The sequence below is a fragment of the Pogoniulus pusillus genome, chromosome 12 (genome assembly GCF_015220805.1).
Source record: "Pogoniulus pusillus isolate bPogPus1 chromosome 12, bPogPus1.pri, whole genome shotgun sequence".
In the NCBI taxonomy this organism is placed as follows: Eukaryota; Metazoa; Chordata; class Aves; order Piciformes; family Lybiidae; genus Pogoniulus; species Pogoniulus pusillus.
The window spans coordinates 23,517,936-23,535,943 of NC_087275.1; the positions used below are offsets into that span (position 1 = coordinate 23,517,936).

General features: G+C 40.1%; 3 protein-coding genes across 13 annotated transcripts in view; 1 reads left to right on the forward strand and 2 right to left on the reverse strand.

Moving 5' to 3' along the window:
- CASK (calcium/calmodulin dependent serine protein kinase) overlaps positions 1-18,008 on the forward strand; it is a 202,228-nt gene that overhangs the window by 88,099 nt on the left and 96,121 nt on the right. The window lies entirely within an intron of this gene.
- GPR82 (G protein-coupled receptor 82) lies at positions 3,187-5,827 on the reverse strand. Its single transcript, XM_064152179.1, has 2 exons — positions 5,525-5,827; positions 3,187-4,352 (listed from the first exon to the last, which is right to left on the reverse strand). The coding sequence occupies exon 2, from the start codon at positions 4,317-4,319 to the stop codon at positions 3,285-3,287; it is 1,035 nt and encodes a 344-aa protein (XP_064008249.1). The 5' UTR covers positions 4,320-4,352; positions 5,525-5,827; the 3' UTR covers positions 3,187-3,284.
- Positions 16,004-17,932, reverse strand: GPR34 (G protein-coupled receptor 34; the record flags this gene model as incomplete). The annotated part of the gene is made up of 1 exon (XM_064152180.1): positions 16,004-17,932. A coding segment is annotated over one exon (1,119 nt), but the record flags the coding sequence as incomplete, so codon positions are not given.

An 18,008-nucleotide genomic window follows, 5' to 3' on the forward strand; every position in this document is an offset into this window, starting at 1 on the left:
AGAACTTTAACTGCTGAAGATTTCTCTCTAGTTCACTCCAAATATTCCAGCTTTGCTCTGTGATTTCCATATAGTTTGAATGTTTGTGTGTGTTTCTGTGATCGATTAAATGATAGGTGTGCAACTAGAGACACAGGCAGCTTTGCTGGCTAAATGTAGACGTCCAAAGTTTTTATTACCTCAGGCTTACCTCAGTACTTATGAACTGTCATTTCCAAAATGTGATCATCTAAATAGAGCAAACTTCTAGAGCAAAAATACACAGATTCTGTCTACTCTGCTGTTAACATTCAGATCAATATTTGTGTCACTGGAAGCAAAGCCACTTTTTCCAGAGAGTAGGACTGAATGCTGTTCACTCTGCAGAGTGTCATATAAAAATCTCCATTGGTGCTGGTGACTTGAGACTTGATCTGTGGGTAGATTTGCATGTTGATTTATGCACTGCAGTGAACTAAACTAATCATATCAACTCTGAGAACTCACTCAGTTACCACTTCTTTCACTGCGCTAACTCCTTGCAGTTAGACACTTCGGATTTTGCCTGTACTGTTCAAGTCTCTTTACTTCTGCTTTTAGATATATCTAGAAAATTAGTAAGACCTGTACCTATGTGTCCATTTATGTCAGTGTATACTCTATTATTTAAAAAATAGAGTAGAAACTGTTCTTGAAGAACACCTTCTCTTTCCAGTCTTTGAATATCCAAAACAAGGAATCTGTTGCATGTTTCTCTCTCTCTCTACTCTTTTCAGTGTGGAATAGAACCTGGCTTATGCTTTCTCAGAACAGGCAGTAACAACAGGTGTTTTTTAGAAGTTATTAGGTGTTTGAGATCCAATAGCAACTGCTTTGGGAGATTTTGTTGCATATGTTACAGACCAAATTCTTTAAAGGTTATTAAGGCTGTAAAACGAATAGCAGAGGAGGAAGTAAGGTATCCTGTCTGGCTGTTTTTCTGAGGAGCATTTCCTCATTCAATGCAGAAGTTAGGAGGCTGCAAGAAGAAAGCTTTCAGTATTTTTTCCTCAATATATCTTCAGGGGCTTTCTATCTCAGAGCCCCGTTTGGGGAATCCCAGTGAAAGGAAGCAATCACTAAATTCTGTTCTTAAATAAAATATTACTTTCCTATGATTTTCTATCTTTTTTTTTGCTTGCATCTTTATTTAACTTCTGCAGAACATGAAAGAGCTGCCAAATGATACAAAGTCTTGTGGTCCCTATTAGAGGAGACCTAATATCTTGTCTGCTGGCACTTGTGTTGATTCAGTGTACCTGTCATGGAACTCAGGAGTAGGGCTGGGAAGACAGAATTGCTCACTACATCTTATTGTGAAGTTTTGAGTGAGCAATACGATTTCTTAGAACATCTAATGGTTTACAGCACTTCTTACACTTAGTAAATTCCTCTTGATCTTGGCTGAAGAGAATATTGTACAAGGAAAAAGACCATTATGTAGTATTAAATGGCTTCGGTGAAACAATTCAAAACATTTGAAATCTCTACTTAAGTCATCATGATATTCTAACTTACACAGTTCAGAGAACAAATGAAAAACCCCAATCACATAATCTCCTGATTTCCATTGCTCTTGTATTGTTAATGACCATTAAATGTGTGCCAGTCAATAAATTTTGTATGCTGTCAGGTAATAAAGATTTATGCCTTCCTGATTACACTTTCCACTAGACCAGCCTTGAGCAACCTGGTCTAGGTGAAAGTGCCCCTGCCCATGGCAGGAGAGTTGGGACTAGATGACCTTTAACCCAAAGATCTTCCAACCCAAAACCATTCTGTGACTTAAACCATAGAATTTACCTCCCAGGATCAGATTTGGGAGTCTGCAAATGCCAGTCATTTATTTTGCAGTACCAAAGGTTAGAAATAGCTGCATGTGTGCATTTCCTTGTTTTCTTCACTGAATGTTGTACATTGAGATACGTTGCAGTTTTGCAGGTATTTTGTGCACTCTTCTATAAGTGGTCCAGATTGAAGCATTGTTGTGAAGGAGTGGCTTCTGGAGCAGCATGCATCAGTCCACCTTTGAAGTGAAATGTGTAGTATGCATATGAAGTATGTAGCACTTCTGGGTTAATAACATATCTTGAGTATAGGAAGGCTGCATACCAGCAAGGAAGTCACTGCCTCCCCTGGTAACATGACTGTCTTGGATAAGACTGCAAGAAAAATGATTTCTGATGAGGCTGCAGAGCACATAGGAAACCCATTCTTCTCAAAACACCCAAGCCAAATCCTAGGCCACCAAAGTTTCACTTCATCTGTGGGTACTTCACCTCATCAAGTTATCCATTACCATGAAAACTTTCTCTTCAGTCACCCTGTTGCAGATACAATTTCAGCAACACTGCTGTAACAGGAGCTGTCAGAGCAGGGTGGTAGATTGATGAACTCTTAAATCTCAGATTTCTGCTGTTTTAGTTCAAAACTTTGGTAAAGCTTTTTCTGTGAAGGACTTTTAAAAGTGCAGAATTTTGTAACACAGATTTTTACTCTTAAAAAACTCAGTTACTCTAGCAAAACCCTAATGTGATGGATGTAGGTAAAGTAACTAATTGTTTTTCAGTGAATTTAGAATGCACTCATGATGTCTCCTTCCCTGGAGATATTCAAGGTGAGGTTCAACAGGACTCTGGGCAACCTGGTCCATTTGAGGGTGTCCCTGCTAACTGCAGGGAGAGGCTTGGGCCAGATGACCTTTAGAGGTCCCTTCCAGCCCAGACCATTTTATGATTCTGTGATGCATATAGCATTTAAAAGAAACAAATCAGTGACCTTCTGGCCAAGTACTCAAGCCCCATATTAATCTCAACTATGTTTTGTAGCTCTCTGTGGTTGTTCTGTTAAGCCATCCTGGAGACTATTGAACATAGATTTCCTTTCTTATGAAGGAAATTTCCTTTTTTATAAAGGAAATATATGTCCAAACCCCAGGACTATTTTATTAATGGTAAAAGAGAATTAGAGCTTAGTCTCTTTTCTGCCTTTTTCCTTCATTTTTTTTGTAATAGAAAACCCTTTCCATAGCTCAAACAGAAAATGTTTTTTTGTGTGGCATGGATAAAGGTGTATTACACAGTTCATTGTATAAATTACTTGAATTCATTTGTATATATCAGATTTATTATGGCTTAATGCTGATTGTACAAGCAAAATGATAGTTAAAAAATACTAATAATATGTTACTTATTTAAATGATTGCCATTTCATATCAGTCTGATTTATTTTTACTTATATCTTACTGAAAACCTTTCCATTTTCCTTCAAATATCAGGAGTCTCTTCAGTGAAAATATCAGCTTTCTCTTTGTGATGTTCTGGCATTGATTTTGTAAACAGGCCATACAAACTTCTCTTAAATGTTTTATCTAGCAAAAGGTATATCACTGGATCTAAACTGCTCTTAGCAGCAGCAAGACAGGTAAGGAAATTTTTTATTTCCACTAGATAGTTTAACTTTGGACAGTCATCTTCTGGAAGCAGTAGATAAAAAACTGGCCTAAAGACATGATATGGAAGAAAGCAGACAGTTAATATCATCTGGATGACAAGAATGTTTCTTTTCACTGTACCATAAATTAGATGTTTTTCACCAATACAAGTATTTTTTTGTATTTCACTCAGATGTCTGGTAAGACAGTAGTATGACAGCAAAACTGTCATAAAAGACACAAAAAAACATGTAGTGGCCAGACAAGCTGCAAGCATTGAGGTAAACTTACTGGCTTCTACAGTGACGTTGAAGCATCTTTGAGACTCTTCCATAGCATTTATCTGGACATTATTGTATATTATAGCTGCTACTGTTATGCAGAGCACAGTGAGCCATACAACAATACACAAACACTTAGCAAATTCTGGCTGGCGAAACTTTTGAAGTACACATCTGTAAAAGTTTTCCTTGGCTGCTGGAGGATATTTTGCATCACTGATTTTCTTCAGTGTGGCATACTGGTTTAGAGCAATCGAGCATAAAATGATGATTGTAACATACATGCTGACGTGCATAACGAAACCCCCAAGGTGGTTTGCTATTCTGCATTCTACAGAGTCATAAGTCCATTGGTACCCCCTTGCAAAATAGGTAGCCAGGAGAGGCATTGTGCTACCTACAAGTAAATTGGCAGTGACAAGGTTTGACAGGTAAACGTGTTGTGTTCTTCTGGGGGGAGCTTGCTTGGAAAATACCCATCCAGCAAGAATATTTCCAAAAATTCCAGCAGGAAACAGCAAAGAGTAGATGACTGGCAGAGCTACAGTAGTAGCCAGCGATGGCTGAAGACATGTTAAATTTCTCATTTATTCCAGTATTCCTCGAATGAATGGTCAAAGCTGAAACACAATTGAAAGAATTAGTCTTCTCTATCCAAAAAAGGTCTCTTTTATTCTCTGCACTTATCTTAACTCTTCCCTTTTTTTCTCCCCTACTTTTCACTATTACTAACTGCTGTTTTTCCTCTGGGGTTAGCATCTTAAGTTTGCATGAGGTTACCACTAGATTTTGTGAAGAAAAGCTAGCTGATGTTAAACCCCAAAGTTTTTACATGCAGAGACTCTAATAAAGCAAATCAGGGGTCAGAAAGTTCAAGATGAGGTCTGACAGTAACTTCTGTGGTCTTGGTTTACTTCTCAATCTTCTGGAACGGCTGTAACCTGCTTTGGAAACCACTTACAGACTATTTTAAGTTAAATAAGCAAAAGAAACACAGAGTTTTGCTTTAATTGCAGAAATGCAGCATACTCTGTACCTCCATTTAAGTACAAATTAAACTGTGCATGCTGCAGGTATCTTGCTAGATGCACTTATTTTATGCTTGTGTCTGTGTCTAATCTTACTGCGTTCAGAGCTCTAATCTTAGATGTGCATTGTGCATAAACAACTCAGTCTGCATTTTTAAACTGACAAAATGGTTGTGGAAAATGACAATATAATTTGTTTTTCCAAGTTCTGTTTTCTTTGGGTTTTTTTTTCTCAATTTCCAGCTTGAAAATAAGAAATCAAAGCTCTATACAATGACTCCATATAAAAACTGGTATTTCAGCTTACTAACTTGTAGAAAAGAGAGGTTTTCTTGTTGTACAGGTACTACTTTAGTGACATGTGTCCTAGTTAACTTTTGTTCTATATGAAATCACAAGGAAAACATGAAGATTTCAAACTTAGACTATTTTTTTTTAACATCTGCAAGCAAATGAACTCAGATACCAAAGAAAATTCTGTGCAGCTACAATACAAAGCCCCAGATACCAAGCTGGTTAGATAGCAAAACTTTCAGAAATTCCTATTTGTAGACCACATTTAACAGCTTGCAAATGAGACTTTTCTATCTGCTGCACTGTCGTGTACACTGCCACATGTATTGCTGAACCAAAATGTACTAACTTCTTTTGTTTATTGCAATAAATTAAAGTCATTGTTGAATTCAGTTATTTGGAAATCTAGTTAACATTTCTGTGCCCAACTTCTGTCAGGTGAGAAAAAAAAGTAGTAATTTGAAACTTACCTATTCAAGCTGCAGATGCCTTCTTTTGCAGAGAGTAAGTTTTTCTATCCAGTGTCCTTTTTAACTCCACTGCTGCAATCAAAAAGGTGATACTTGAGTCTGGAAATTATGATTAAGAAGAGCGTCTCTCTGGCATATGGAGGTTTTCAGAATGTCAAAAAGCAGCTGGGCATTTAAATCTCAGACAACATGATGTTGTCTGTGCAAATAAGACTTTGAAACTAGGTCAGGTTGCAGTTCCATTAGCAAAATAAAAATAATGAGATAGTGTGGAAGAGTGATCGTAACAGCCCTCTGGTCACAGAGGTGTGTCACAGACAGACCTTACAATGGTGCTTTCCTCTTTTGGGGTGTGAAGGGACTCTTACTGTCCTTCTCTTAAGGACTGCCCACATTACAGAGTGGTGGAGGGAGGTGGGGGAGGGAAGGTGCTATTTCATGCATGAAAACTTGCGTTTTCGAGGACATTTAACTGTTCTTCAGCTGCAAGAGCTATTATAAAACTGACTTGTCTGTTCCTGAAGCCTACATTGCAATAATACCACATCCATCTCTGTCTTCATCTGAGCAACCAAATGAACACATCTCGTGTGTCTAGTCAGGTGATTGACTGTGTAGAGGCAATTTACAGCTGACATGTTCAAGGCCTGAACTCAGGAAAAGTGACTCTTGTGTCAAAGAAATACAGTGTTCTGTACAAATCATCCAGAAGTGTGCACAGGACAGGTTTTCTTCCTCCACAGGAAAGCTTTGATCACAGGTCAGCCAAACTCTGTTTAGCTCGGCACAACCTGAGACTTGAATTTCTGTCTGATCTGTGGTTGACAGGTAACTGCTTTTCAACAGCTGTAAATATAAGTAAGTTCATTTATGAGAATAGAGAAAACAGCATATAAAAGCTTGGGCAATTTTGGTTAGATTGTTTTTTTTTTGTTAGTTTGGCTTTATGTTTAAGCATATACCAAGACAAACCATCCCAATGATCCTGTTATCAATTGGATTGCTCAGTCTCTTGTTCTTTTGCTAGAATGAATATTTATGCTGGCCGACTCTTTATTTAGGCTCTACTTAGCTGATCTCATTCAAGATTAAATTTAAGTGAGGGAAACTTCCCATGTGTGATGGTTTGGGTGTTTCCCACTCCCCCACACTTTGGAAATCACCCAGACTAGACTCAGACAGCTCTGGAAATTGAATGAAGCTCATTATTTACAGCTTAGCTCAATATACAAGCAGATATTTACAGTATATACAGTTATAGACAGAAATATACAAGGTAAAAGGTAATACAGAAACACAACAGCCCTCCTAGAAACCTGAGTCCCCAGGGGGGGCTTCCAACCACCCTTTCACCTCCCACCCCTCTCAACCTTACACCAGTCCCAAGGAAGAACAGAGGTTTGGCCAGGGAGTTAGGAAGCAAAGTGGATTAATCAGAGAGATGGCAGAGAGGCTAGAGAGAGAAAAAATGCAGGAGCTCCAAGCTCCCCAACAGATGAAGCAGTACTGCCTTATCCATGTTTGGATTCTTCTTGTTATACAACTCAGCAAGCCTGTGAGTGAAGTAGACATCACCATTGTTTTTTTTTTCTCCTTCACAGCCTGTGATCTAATCCTTCTCACCAAAACATTCTAGCTAGGCTCAAACTAGCACACCATGGAATATTAATAATTACTTTGTAAGGCTGTAATTAGTTTGCATGTACTCTGGTTCTTGTTCCTGTTAGATTGAGTTGTACCTTGGTTTTATTTTTTCCTCTTTGGAATGTATTGTTATAGTAAAATGTGTTCTATTAGAAAGTCTTGGCGACTCCACCACCTCCCTGGGCAGCCCATTCCAATGCCAATCACTCTCTCTGGCAAGAACTTCCTTCTAACATCCAGCCTAGACCTCCTATGGCACAACTTGAGACTGTGTCCCCTTGTTCTGCTGCTGGTTGCCTGAGAGAAGAGACCAACCCCCACCTGGCTACAGCCTCCCTTCAGGTAGTTGTAGAAAGCAATGAGGTCTGCCCTGAGCCTCCTCTTCTCCAGGCTAAACAACCCCAAAATGATCATATAATGGACTTATATATATAATGTCCATATATCATCATATATGGACAGTGATGTGTTTGCAGGCTGCCTGGCCACTTCCTCTCCCCTCCACCTGCCCAGTCAGCCTCTTGTCAATTAGTTCCTGTCACAAACCAAGTGGAGATTGGACTATTCCTGCTGTACAGCAGAGTATATAATGTGGTGGCAGGAGCTGCTCCATGAAAGGTGGGAGAAAAGGCAGGAGCTCAGTTACCTCTATCTCCTGTAGCAGTCCTTGGCTATCTCAGTGCCGTGGAAGGCCCCAAGAGATGCACTCAGTCTCTGCACCTTGAAGGGTGGAAGGCAACTGCTGAGGATAAGGTACAGAAAAGTGTGAGACCCTGAGTGTGCACACTGAGGGTGCTGAGGATGAAAGCTACTGAATAAATTAATAGCATGCACCCAACGTGCAGCAGCCTTTAACTTGAGATTCATTTCATAACATTTAATACCAAGATAAATCTCTTAGATTGCACTGCCTGCTACACCAGTTCAATCCATATTTTCATTTTAAAAACTCATTTACCAAGTATCTGACCTAGGAACTTGGCATTTGGTGCTTAGTTTTGTCAGGCATTTTTTCCATAAATATTTAAGTTGGAAGTTTTTTTTGACTGCATAAACTTCTGTGGCAGATGTGCTACGTGATAACCATTTTCAGTTGGACATCTGTATCAGGAGAGCTGTTGCAGAACATTATGATTTCTCTTAACCCTGTTGGTCAGCTTTCAATGCAGGGGTGACCCAGAATGTACACAGCTCCTCTCCTGACTTGATGTAATGAGGATTTCAGCTGCAGTCAGTTTATGTATTTAATGTTGTAAGAAGTTCTTATAAAAGCAAAATCATACATGCTCAAGTTTAAATCTGCTCAAGTTGGGTTGAGCACTGTGCTGAATCAATGAAGAGAAAATGTTTGGCAGGTTGGATCTGGGTCTGTGTTTACCATTCTCTAATGATTTATTTTCACCAGCAACAGAACAAGGGGACACAGTCTCAAGTTGTGCCAGGGGGAAGTCTAGGCTGGATGTTAGGAGGAAGTTCTTGCCAGAGAGAGTGATTGGCATTGGAATGGGCTGCCCAGGGAGGTGGTGGAGTCACCATCCCTGGAGGTGTTCAAGAAAAGCCTGGATGAGGCACTTAGTGCCATGGTCTAGTTGATTGGATAGGGCTTCGTGATAGTTTGGAGTGGATGATCTTGGAGGTCTCTTCCAACCTGGTTGATTCTATGATTCTATTCTATGTTAGAACTGCTCTTGTGGTTCATCAAAATAGACCCAGAATGAAAGATCTTATGGGTCAAGGAGTTTCAGCAGGACACAGAGTATTGGCTTTAAACTGAAGGAGGGTAGATTCAGATTTGATGTAAGGAAATACTTTGCTGTGAGGGTGGTGAGACCCTAGAACAGGTTTCCCAGAGAGGCTGGGGATGCCCCCTTTCACTGGAAGTATTCAAGGTCAGATTGAGTGGGGCAGCCTGAGCTAGTGGAAGGTGTCCCTGCCCATGGATTTGAACTAGGTAATCTTTTGAGATCCCTTTGAATCCAAACCATTCTATCATTTGATATTGTTTAATTAATTACAGTTTTCTGCAGTATAACTGTGGCATCCATAAGCCTATAGAAATAGGCATATAATGCACTCAGAGCTTAAGTTATTTGGTGTTTTGCAGGCACCAGGTAGTTGTTCTACATAGAAACTAAACAATGTCTTTTGGGCAGGAAAACTTAGCTTCAAGTTGACACTACTAGCAAAAATACTCTTCTGACCTTTTTATACTTCAGGTCTTTGATGCTAAATACTTCATATTTTCTTCCCTAATTACATTCTTTGCACACTTTGCAGAGGTATCTTTCATTTTATTTGCTTCTAAAAAAGCAACAGCTATGTATTGGTCATGACTTTGCTTTTAGGTTCACACTTTTAATGTGAAAACTGGGCTGAATATCATAGGAAGCTTTTTCTGTGTTTTCCAGCACCACGCTATAATTTGTGGGTTTCCAAGTTAAAAATGTTTGTGTATAACAGTTTTTTGGCTTTTGCAGGTTCTTCTTAAGCTACTGTGAAAACATCAAATTAATAGAGCAAAAATAAACCTAAAATGTGGCAGTAAAAACAAAACCGATACTTAAAACATTATTTTGGCTTCCAAATGGGGAGTTCTGAATGCAAAATTAATTCTTTTCTGATAGAGACCATTTCTATACAATTCTATAGTCTGTAGTGATAGGATGAGGGGCAATGGCTTCAAACTAGAGAAGAGTAGATTTAGGTGGGATGTTAGGAACAAGGTCTTTACCGTAAGTCTAGTGGAACACTGGAGCAGCTTGCCCAGGGAAGTGCTTGGGGCTCCATCCCTGGAGATATTCAAGATGAGCTCAATAGGGCTCTGAGCAGCCTGATCTAGTCGAGAGTGTCCCTGCTGACTGCAGAAGGGGTTGAACTCTAGATGACCTTTGGATGTCCCTTCTAACACAGACCATTCTATGACAAAAAATACTCAGTCTTCTCAGATGTGCAATGTGTAATTGACCATACTTATGTTAACATCTTTACCTGCTGAGACTTTTTGTTGAAGGGGAGCAAGTGCATTTTTCTTTTCAAAGCACAGTCATTTATGTCTGTGTTTTGAGGTTTCTGTGAAGATGCTAGCTTTGCTCTGTCCTACTGTTCTACTCTTATCTGTATGGAAACTTAAAGGAACCAGGATTCACCATTTACAGATGAAACCAAGATCACTTTTAAAGGCAGCATGGACCAGAATTTATTATTGCTGTATGTTTTACATGATTGATTCTGCTCATTAAAGCATAGGCTTGTAATTAAACCCTTGCCTTTTTTTAATCCTCATTTTGGCTCTCACTTTGCAGCACTGTGGTACGCTATTAGCCATTTCTCTGCCATTCCTGTTCTAATTTCTGACCTTCCTGCTCTAACTGTGCAGTTTGAATGTTAAGGCTTTCTCTAGCTTCGTCCTTCCTCCTGGTTATTTTCACTCATTATATCTGTGAGCAAATTCTGTGCAATGATTTTTCCTACCAATTCAGTCTCTAATCAATGAATGATGACAGCATCGTAGCACCTTCTCCATTCTCTTGGATTCTTCAGAGCCCTCAGTAGTTGCAGGTTTTTGGTAAAGGATGGAGAAAATACTGACACAGGCTTCCCAGTGCTGCAGAGAATGCACAGGAAATATTTGGGATTGGTGGAACATTATCAGTGGATTCTTCTTCTCTGTGCACTTATTTGTCCTGTGCAACACAAATCCTGGCTGTTCACCTTAATTCCATATATGCTTTCAGAAAGAGCTTTAAGCTAAAGCATCTGTATGTGAACTTCTCCAGTTCCAGGAAAAACATGAGTCTTAAGTGTTTGCCACTGATATAAGCTGCACTCCTTTATGGTTTCACTGACTGCTGTTGTGAGGGAAATTGTTTTGGTTTGATTTTTCCATGTTGTTATTGTCAGGATAATTTGTACTTGTCTACTCTCATGAAAAATGTCACTTTTCAGGTTAAAACTGTAATTGCAGTTAATTTTGGTGTGAAAAATAAAAGCTGACATTGTGGTTTAACCCTGGTTAACCCCACACAGCTTCTCTCTCACTCCCCCTCAGTGGGATGAAGAGGAGAAGCAAAAGGGTAAATGCAAAAACTTGTTTATGATTTCTGCCTCTTCCCTCTCCTTTTCTTGTGGCTGCGCTGCTGTAGAACAGGCTGCTTGTTCTGATGCTCCCCCCTGCGCCCTCTGTCTCGCTCTGGTTACATCGGCTGTTATGCTGAACCCTTTGAGCTGCATGTTGGGCACCAAAAAGGCTCACTGTGGTTCAGTCCCAGCAGACAGCTAAACCTCATGCAGTTGCTTGCCCTTCAGTGGGCTGGGGCAGAGAAGCGATAGGGTAAAAGTGAGAAAAGTCATAGTTTGAAATAAAGAGAGTTTAATGAAAAGAGGGGGGGGAAACCCAGGTAGAATAATAAAAACAAGTGATGCAAAGCAGCCAGATTGCTCACTCCTAGCTGACCTGTGCCCAGGCAGGTCCTGAGTAGAGGCAGGTCCAGCAAACTTCCTCCTTGGCTTTTATCCCGAGCTTTGCTTTATACTTTACATGCATTTTAAGAAGTGCATGTATGACAGTGTAGCTAGTAATCTATTTGTCAAGTGGCTAGCAAAGAGAGGCAGTTCAGCTGCTCTGCTTCCTGCTGGTGCAACCCCACTCAGAGTACTCTGTCCAACTCTGGACAGCACCAGAAAGACATTGACCTGTTACAGCAGTTCAAACGAGGGCCACAAAAATGATCAGAGGGCTGCAGCACCTCTCCTGTGAAGAAAGGCTGAGAGGCTCCTGGGGAGAAGTTATTGTGGCCTTTCAGTACTCAAAGGGGGCCTATAACAAAGATGAGGACAGTCTTTTTTAGCGAGGCCTGTTGCAAAAGGACAAGGCATAATTGTCTTAAACTAAAAGAGAATAGATTTAGACTAGGTATAAGGAAGACACTTTTTGCTGTGAAGCTTGTGAAACACAGGAGCAGGCTGCCCAGAGGACAGGTAGAAGATGCCCCATCTCTAGAGACATTCAAAGTCAGGTTAGATGGGGCTCTGAGCAATCTGATCTAGTGGAAGGTGGCCCTTGTTCATGGCAGCAAGGTTGGAACTAGGTGACCTTTAAAGGTCTCTTTCAGCCCAAACCATTCTATGTTTCTATCATTCTCAAAGGTATAGAAATGACTACTCAGCATGTATAATTCTTATGCACTTTGTAACCAGTATTTATTCTCTTGACAAATAGTCCTTCATACCTAGTGAAAAAGAGATGACATTTTGGTACACTAACTGAAATTTGAGGATGTGTTGCACATGTGAAATAAAGGAAGAAAATGAGCTTTGTGCAGGTTATGAGGAGGTGCATGTTGAGTTAGCCTCTACTTACAGAAAGAGGAATGAATGGGATGATGCTCACATTGAAATTCCTGTTGAAGACTTAACTAAGTGCTGTAGTTAGCCCTGGAAGTACTTCTAAGACATGAAATAGGAGACATTATTAAAGTGACTGATTATATGGCCGTTTAACATGTCACAAGGTAACTTTCAGCAGACCTCCCAGGATGCTTCAGAACTGTTTGCTCTTCGGTGATAACTGTTTGGTGGAGCCTGGCATTTTACCTTCAAATTTGGGAAAATTGATTGCAGAAAAAAAACCACATTTTTTTTAAACAGTAATGATCTCTAGTTTCAGTCAGAAGTTGCTGTTTCCTGCACAGCAGTATTGTCTGGTTTCAGGTCCTTTTCTGAGCCAGTTGATACATCCAGCCTTTATCATCTTTAAGCACTGACTCTTACATAGGTGTGGAAACTCAGAAGTGTTTTCACTTGTCTGCTTGCTTTTGGTGTGTTTTGGGATTTTTTTTTTTGTTCTAACTGCTACTCTCTTAATGTCATGCTCTGATAAAGGTGATGTAGTCACCAGACCTGTTCCACTCTTCTGTGCTGACTTTCAGATTTTCATTTCTGAGCTGAAGAGTTGATCTCCTTACTGTAGTCTTTATAGAATCTGTATCATAAACATTTCACAAACAGCACAGTTGTAATTTCTTTTTTTCTGAATTTTAGCAATCTGGGTTTTATTGCTGTTAAGCAGGGATTTATATATTGATTTTATTGTAATCTTGACTAACTGGAATAGTTATTTGTTGCTTGGAAACTTTGTCATCTCCTTACTTTCATTTATTCCAGACTGTAGAGATAAACATGTTAGTAAACATACCTATTATCAAATTTTTTGGTAATATTATGAAGGAAAAAAAAACAAATGTATTTTTAAACTTTCCCTTTTTTAACAGTTCTAAACCAAGAATTAACATCTGACATCCTAGGCTGGTTTAGAGCTTTTAGTAAGTGATGTTGCCAAAGTCCAATTACAACATACTACCTTTATCCCAGTGCCTCTTAGCTCTTCGAGGCAGCTCCACTGTAACTGATTTTTCGGTACATGGCTGCCCACAAACATACCTGTTAACTTTTCCTTGGGGTGCTCTACACACCCAAGCTTGGCCTAACTTTGTCTTTATCGGTGCTGTGGATTTGCTTAATGCAAGCATCAGACTGCAGCTCTTACATTTGCTGCTTGTCTACAGAGGCTGGTTTCAGCAGTAGATTATACTGCACGGAAATGCTTTTGAAACAATTATGTAGCATGGAGTTCTGGGAAAGTGTTACTCTTCAATATTTCTTCTTTTTTTTTCTTCTTTTTATTGTCTGAAACCTTATCTCCTAATACTGTGCATGGCTTCCATGGTGCTCCTTCTCTACAAACTGTAAATCATAGAATCATAGAATCATAGAATCAACCAGGTTGGAAGAGACCTCCAAGATCTTCCAGTCCAACCTAGCACCCAGCCCTATCTAATCAACTAGACCATGGCACTAAGTGCCTCATCCAGGCTTTTCTTGAAGACCTCCAGGGACGGTGCCTCCACCACCTCCCTGGGCAGCCCATTCCAATGCCAATCACTCTCTCTGGCAAGAACTTCCTCCTAACATCCAGCCTAGACCTACCCTGGCACAACTTGAGACTGTGTCCCCTTGTTCTATTGCTGGTTGCCTGGGAGAAGAGGCCACCCCCCACCTGGCTACAATGCCCCTTCAGGTAGTTGTAGACAGTAATAAGATCACCCCTGAGCCTCCTCTTCTCCAGGCTAAACAATCCCAGCTCCCTCAGTCTCTCCTCATAGGGTTTGTGTTCCAGGCCCTTCACCAGCTTTGTTGCCCTTCTCTGGACATGTTCCAGCACCTGTCATGCAGAACACAATCTGGTCAATGCAAATAGGTATGGGTGCCCAGGGCTTTGCTCTTCAAGAAAATACTGATTAGATTTCACTATGAAAATTATTAAAACCAAAAATAACCACATAATGATGGGGCAGAACTGTGGAGTTGTACTACATCGCTGTTTTCCTGATATCTTTCTATATATCTGGTTGCTTACAAAATGCTATTGCAGTAACCAAGTAAACATTACATCATTTACAAAAGCATTCCCAGAATACTAGGGTGGACCATGGAACTGTGGTCCTGTGGAACACATTTCTATCTGCCTTTAAAAGTCAGATTCTTTTATCATAGAATCAGCCAGGTTGGAAGAATCCTCCAAGATCATCCAGTCCAACCTAGCACCCAGCTCTATCCAATCAACCAGACCATGGCACTAAGTGCCTCATCCAGTCTTTTCTTGAACACCTCCAGGCACAGTGCCTCCACCACCTCCCTGGGCAGCCCATTCCAATGCCAATCACTCTCTCTGGCAACAACTTCCTCCTAACACCCAGCCTATACCTCCCCTGGCACAACTTGAGACTGTGTCCCCTTGTTCTATTGCTGGTTGCCTGGGAGAAGAGACCAACTCCCACCTGGCTACAGCCTCCCTTCAGGTAGTTGTAGACAGCAATGAGGTCTGCCCTGAGCCTTCTCTTCTCCAGGCTAAACAGGCCCAGCTCCCTCAGTCTCTCCTCATAGGGTTTGTGTTCCAGGCCCCTCACCAGCTTTGTTGCCCTTCTCTGGACATGTTCCAGCACCTCAACATCTCTCTTGAATTGAGGAGCCCAGAACTGGACACAGTACTCAAGGTGTGGTCTGACCAGTGTTGAGTACAGGGGAAGAATAACCTCCCTTGTCCTACTGGCCACACTGTTCCTGATGCAGCCCAGGATGCCATTGGCTCTGTTGGCCACCTGGGCACACTGCTGCCTCATCTTCAGCCTACTATCTACCAGTATCCCCAGGCCCCTTTCTTCCTGGCTACTCTCCAGCCACTCTGTCCCCAGCCTGTAGCACTGCTTGGGGTTGTTGTGACACTGAAGCCCTGTTCTCTTGATCTTCTGAAGAGGATTTTTGCAATCATGCAGTGGCCATAAATAAAAATTCTGTTTTCAATTCTTCAAATGAATCTTAGGATTCAAATTTTGTTGAAGCCACACCATGTCTTTTGTTTCCATCATGTCCTGTGTTCCCCACCTCCACCTGGTGTCATCAGTCAGCAGTTCAGTAGAAACACAGGCAAAGAAAACGCCATGAGAGAATTATGGAATGATCATTTATATACTCCAGTAGGTTTATCAAAGATGATGTCATTATGGAGAACCAATATACTGCATAGGTGAATTGCAGAGTACAGGGAACTTACTATTCCTTGAGCTGTACTAAAACAGATCCAAGACAGTTCAATCTATGTACAATAGATAAAAGACTGTGAAAAAATAGAACAGAGTAATTGTGAGAGTCAACCAGAAATTAATGTGCAAATATCTTAATCTCATGCTGAATTAATTAAGAAAAAATGCAGTTACCATGGTACCATTATGAAAATGCCACTTTTGTAGGAATCTTTCTTGAAGACTAAAATTGATGTAATTAATCTGTACACTTCATTTATTAAAAAGAAAACACAACAACAAAGACACTGCAAAAAAAAAAAGACCACAAAACACTGAACTATACTGACTAGTTATTGTAATTTAACATGTTTATACCCAGTTTCATCCATCCTGAATTAAGTAAAATCACATCAGAATTAAAGTTCATACCTAGAAGAAGTGAAGTGTGTATTCAGCCCTGCTACTTACTAAATCTGCAAATACAAGGAGGGGCTTAGGAGGCTTGAATATTCTCATTGTCCTGTTTAAGAAACTTCTGTAATTACAACTGAATTAGTGGTAGTTATGTTCTTCACCTCATTTTTTAAAGCCACTTATCTTGCTAAAACCTTAAATGTTTTCTTTCAAACATACTTTTCTAAATGTAGTTAAAATGCTGATCCCTCTGGAACCTATTAAAACAGAGAAGTGCATACAACCTGTGATGGTTTATGTAGCTCTTAACCAAGACACAATTGGCTTTTTGCAAAATCCATCTATTATTTACAGGCACAAGTTGGCAATGCTAATGTCTATACACAAGTTCAAACCACTTGGTGGAAATCTTAATTAGTGTTCTAGTTTAGTCCAGCAGAAGATGTCTGAGAACTTCTTATTTTGTTTTCTTGGATAAAGAAGGCAAATACTTCTGAAAAGTAACTTCTTGTTTTTGCAAACAGAAGTAAGACTTCCCATTTTTAACAGGAAGAAAGAGGCAGAATTAGTAGCAGTACAGTACAGCATTTGATAATCTTAAATTGACGTGCAGAGGTGCCGGAGGGAGGCTGGCATCCATTCGTGTAGACAATCAAATCAGATATTTCTTCCTTAAAGAACTCAAGTGAGGAGTGGTAGTAGATAATCGGTCTTGTGTGTATTGTCCAAGTTTTATTTCTGAAGTGCTTTCAAGATTTAGGCCTGAATCTCTGTGAAGTCTTCTGCAGACAAGCTGCAATACAGTCTTACGGACACTTCTGGACATTAGGAAATACATCACTGGGTCTAAGCAGCTGTTAAAAGATGAAAATACGAGCATCACCTCGTTGCATTTGTGAATGATTTCCTTCCAGTAGCAGGATGGATTCTCTAGCTGTGATGTGATGTACACAAACCGGAACACATGGTAAGGGACAAAACAGATGGTGAAGATAATGAGCACGATGAAGGAGTTCCTCGCCGTCTGGGTGTATTTTACCGCGTTGGGAAAATTTGCTCTTTTCCTCGAAATTTTCAGGAGGTTCTTGGCAATTTTGACATAGGAAAGTATCAAAAGGAAAAAAACAATCCAAAAAATCAGTACAATAATGTAATTTATGATGGCTTCTGTCTTTGCGTCGTGTTTATTTCGGTAGTGGAAGCATGCAGTAGAATTGCTGTCCTTACTCTTGAGGAAAGCTGGTGCAACTACTACTATAAATCCTGTTAGGGCAACTGCCCACACCACGCAACAAATGTGTTTGCTTCGTGTAGTAGTCAGCAGTTTAGGACGCTTCACAGACTTATTTATTTTTATGTAACGATCTAAACTGATCAGTCCCAAGAGTACTATGCTAATATACATGTTCGTATAAAACAGAGTGCCTACGCTCTTGCATAAAATCAGCCCAAACTTCCAGGTGTTTTCGGAAGCGTGATAGAGTATTCGGAAAGGAAGACAAAAGATCAGCAGTAGATCTGCAACAGCTACGTTTATCAAGTAGACTTGGATAGAATTCCTTTTCTGGTGAACGCACAGAAAAGCAACCAGGGCTGTAATATTTCCAACCAATCCAATAATAAAAATAATGGAGTAAAAAACTATCAAAGCAAGCGACAGCGAGTTTTCATCTAAGGGGCAACTGGCCTTGGTTGGAATTTCCGATGCGTTTCTGATTGGGTTGGTTTGGTTACTCCAGAAGACTTCTTTGTGTGGAGTAATGGTCAGTAAATCAGCCATCATTCGTGAGGATTTTATAGTCTGTTCTGTAGGAATACAAAGAGAAATGGTGAGAATGAAAGGAGCC

What these genes read in the sequence shown, in the direction of transcription:
- GPR82 (XM_064152179.1), bottom strand. Translation starts at nt 4,319, where the DNA reads ATGAGAAATTTAACATGTCTTCAGCCATCGCTGGCTACTACTGTAGCT.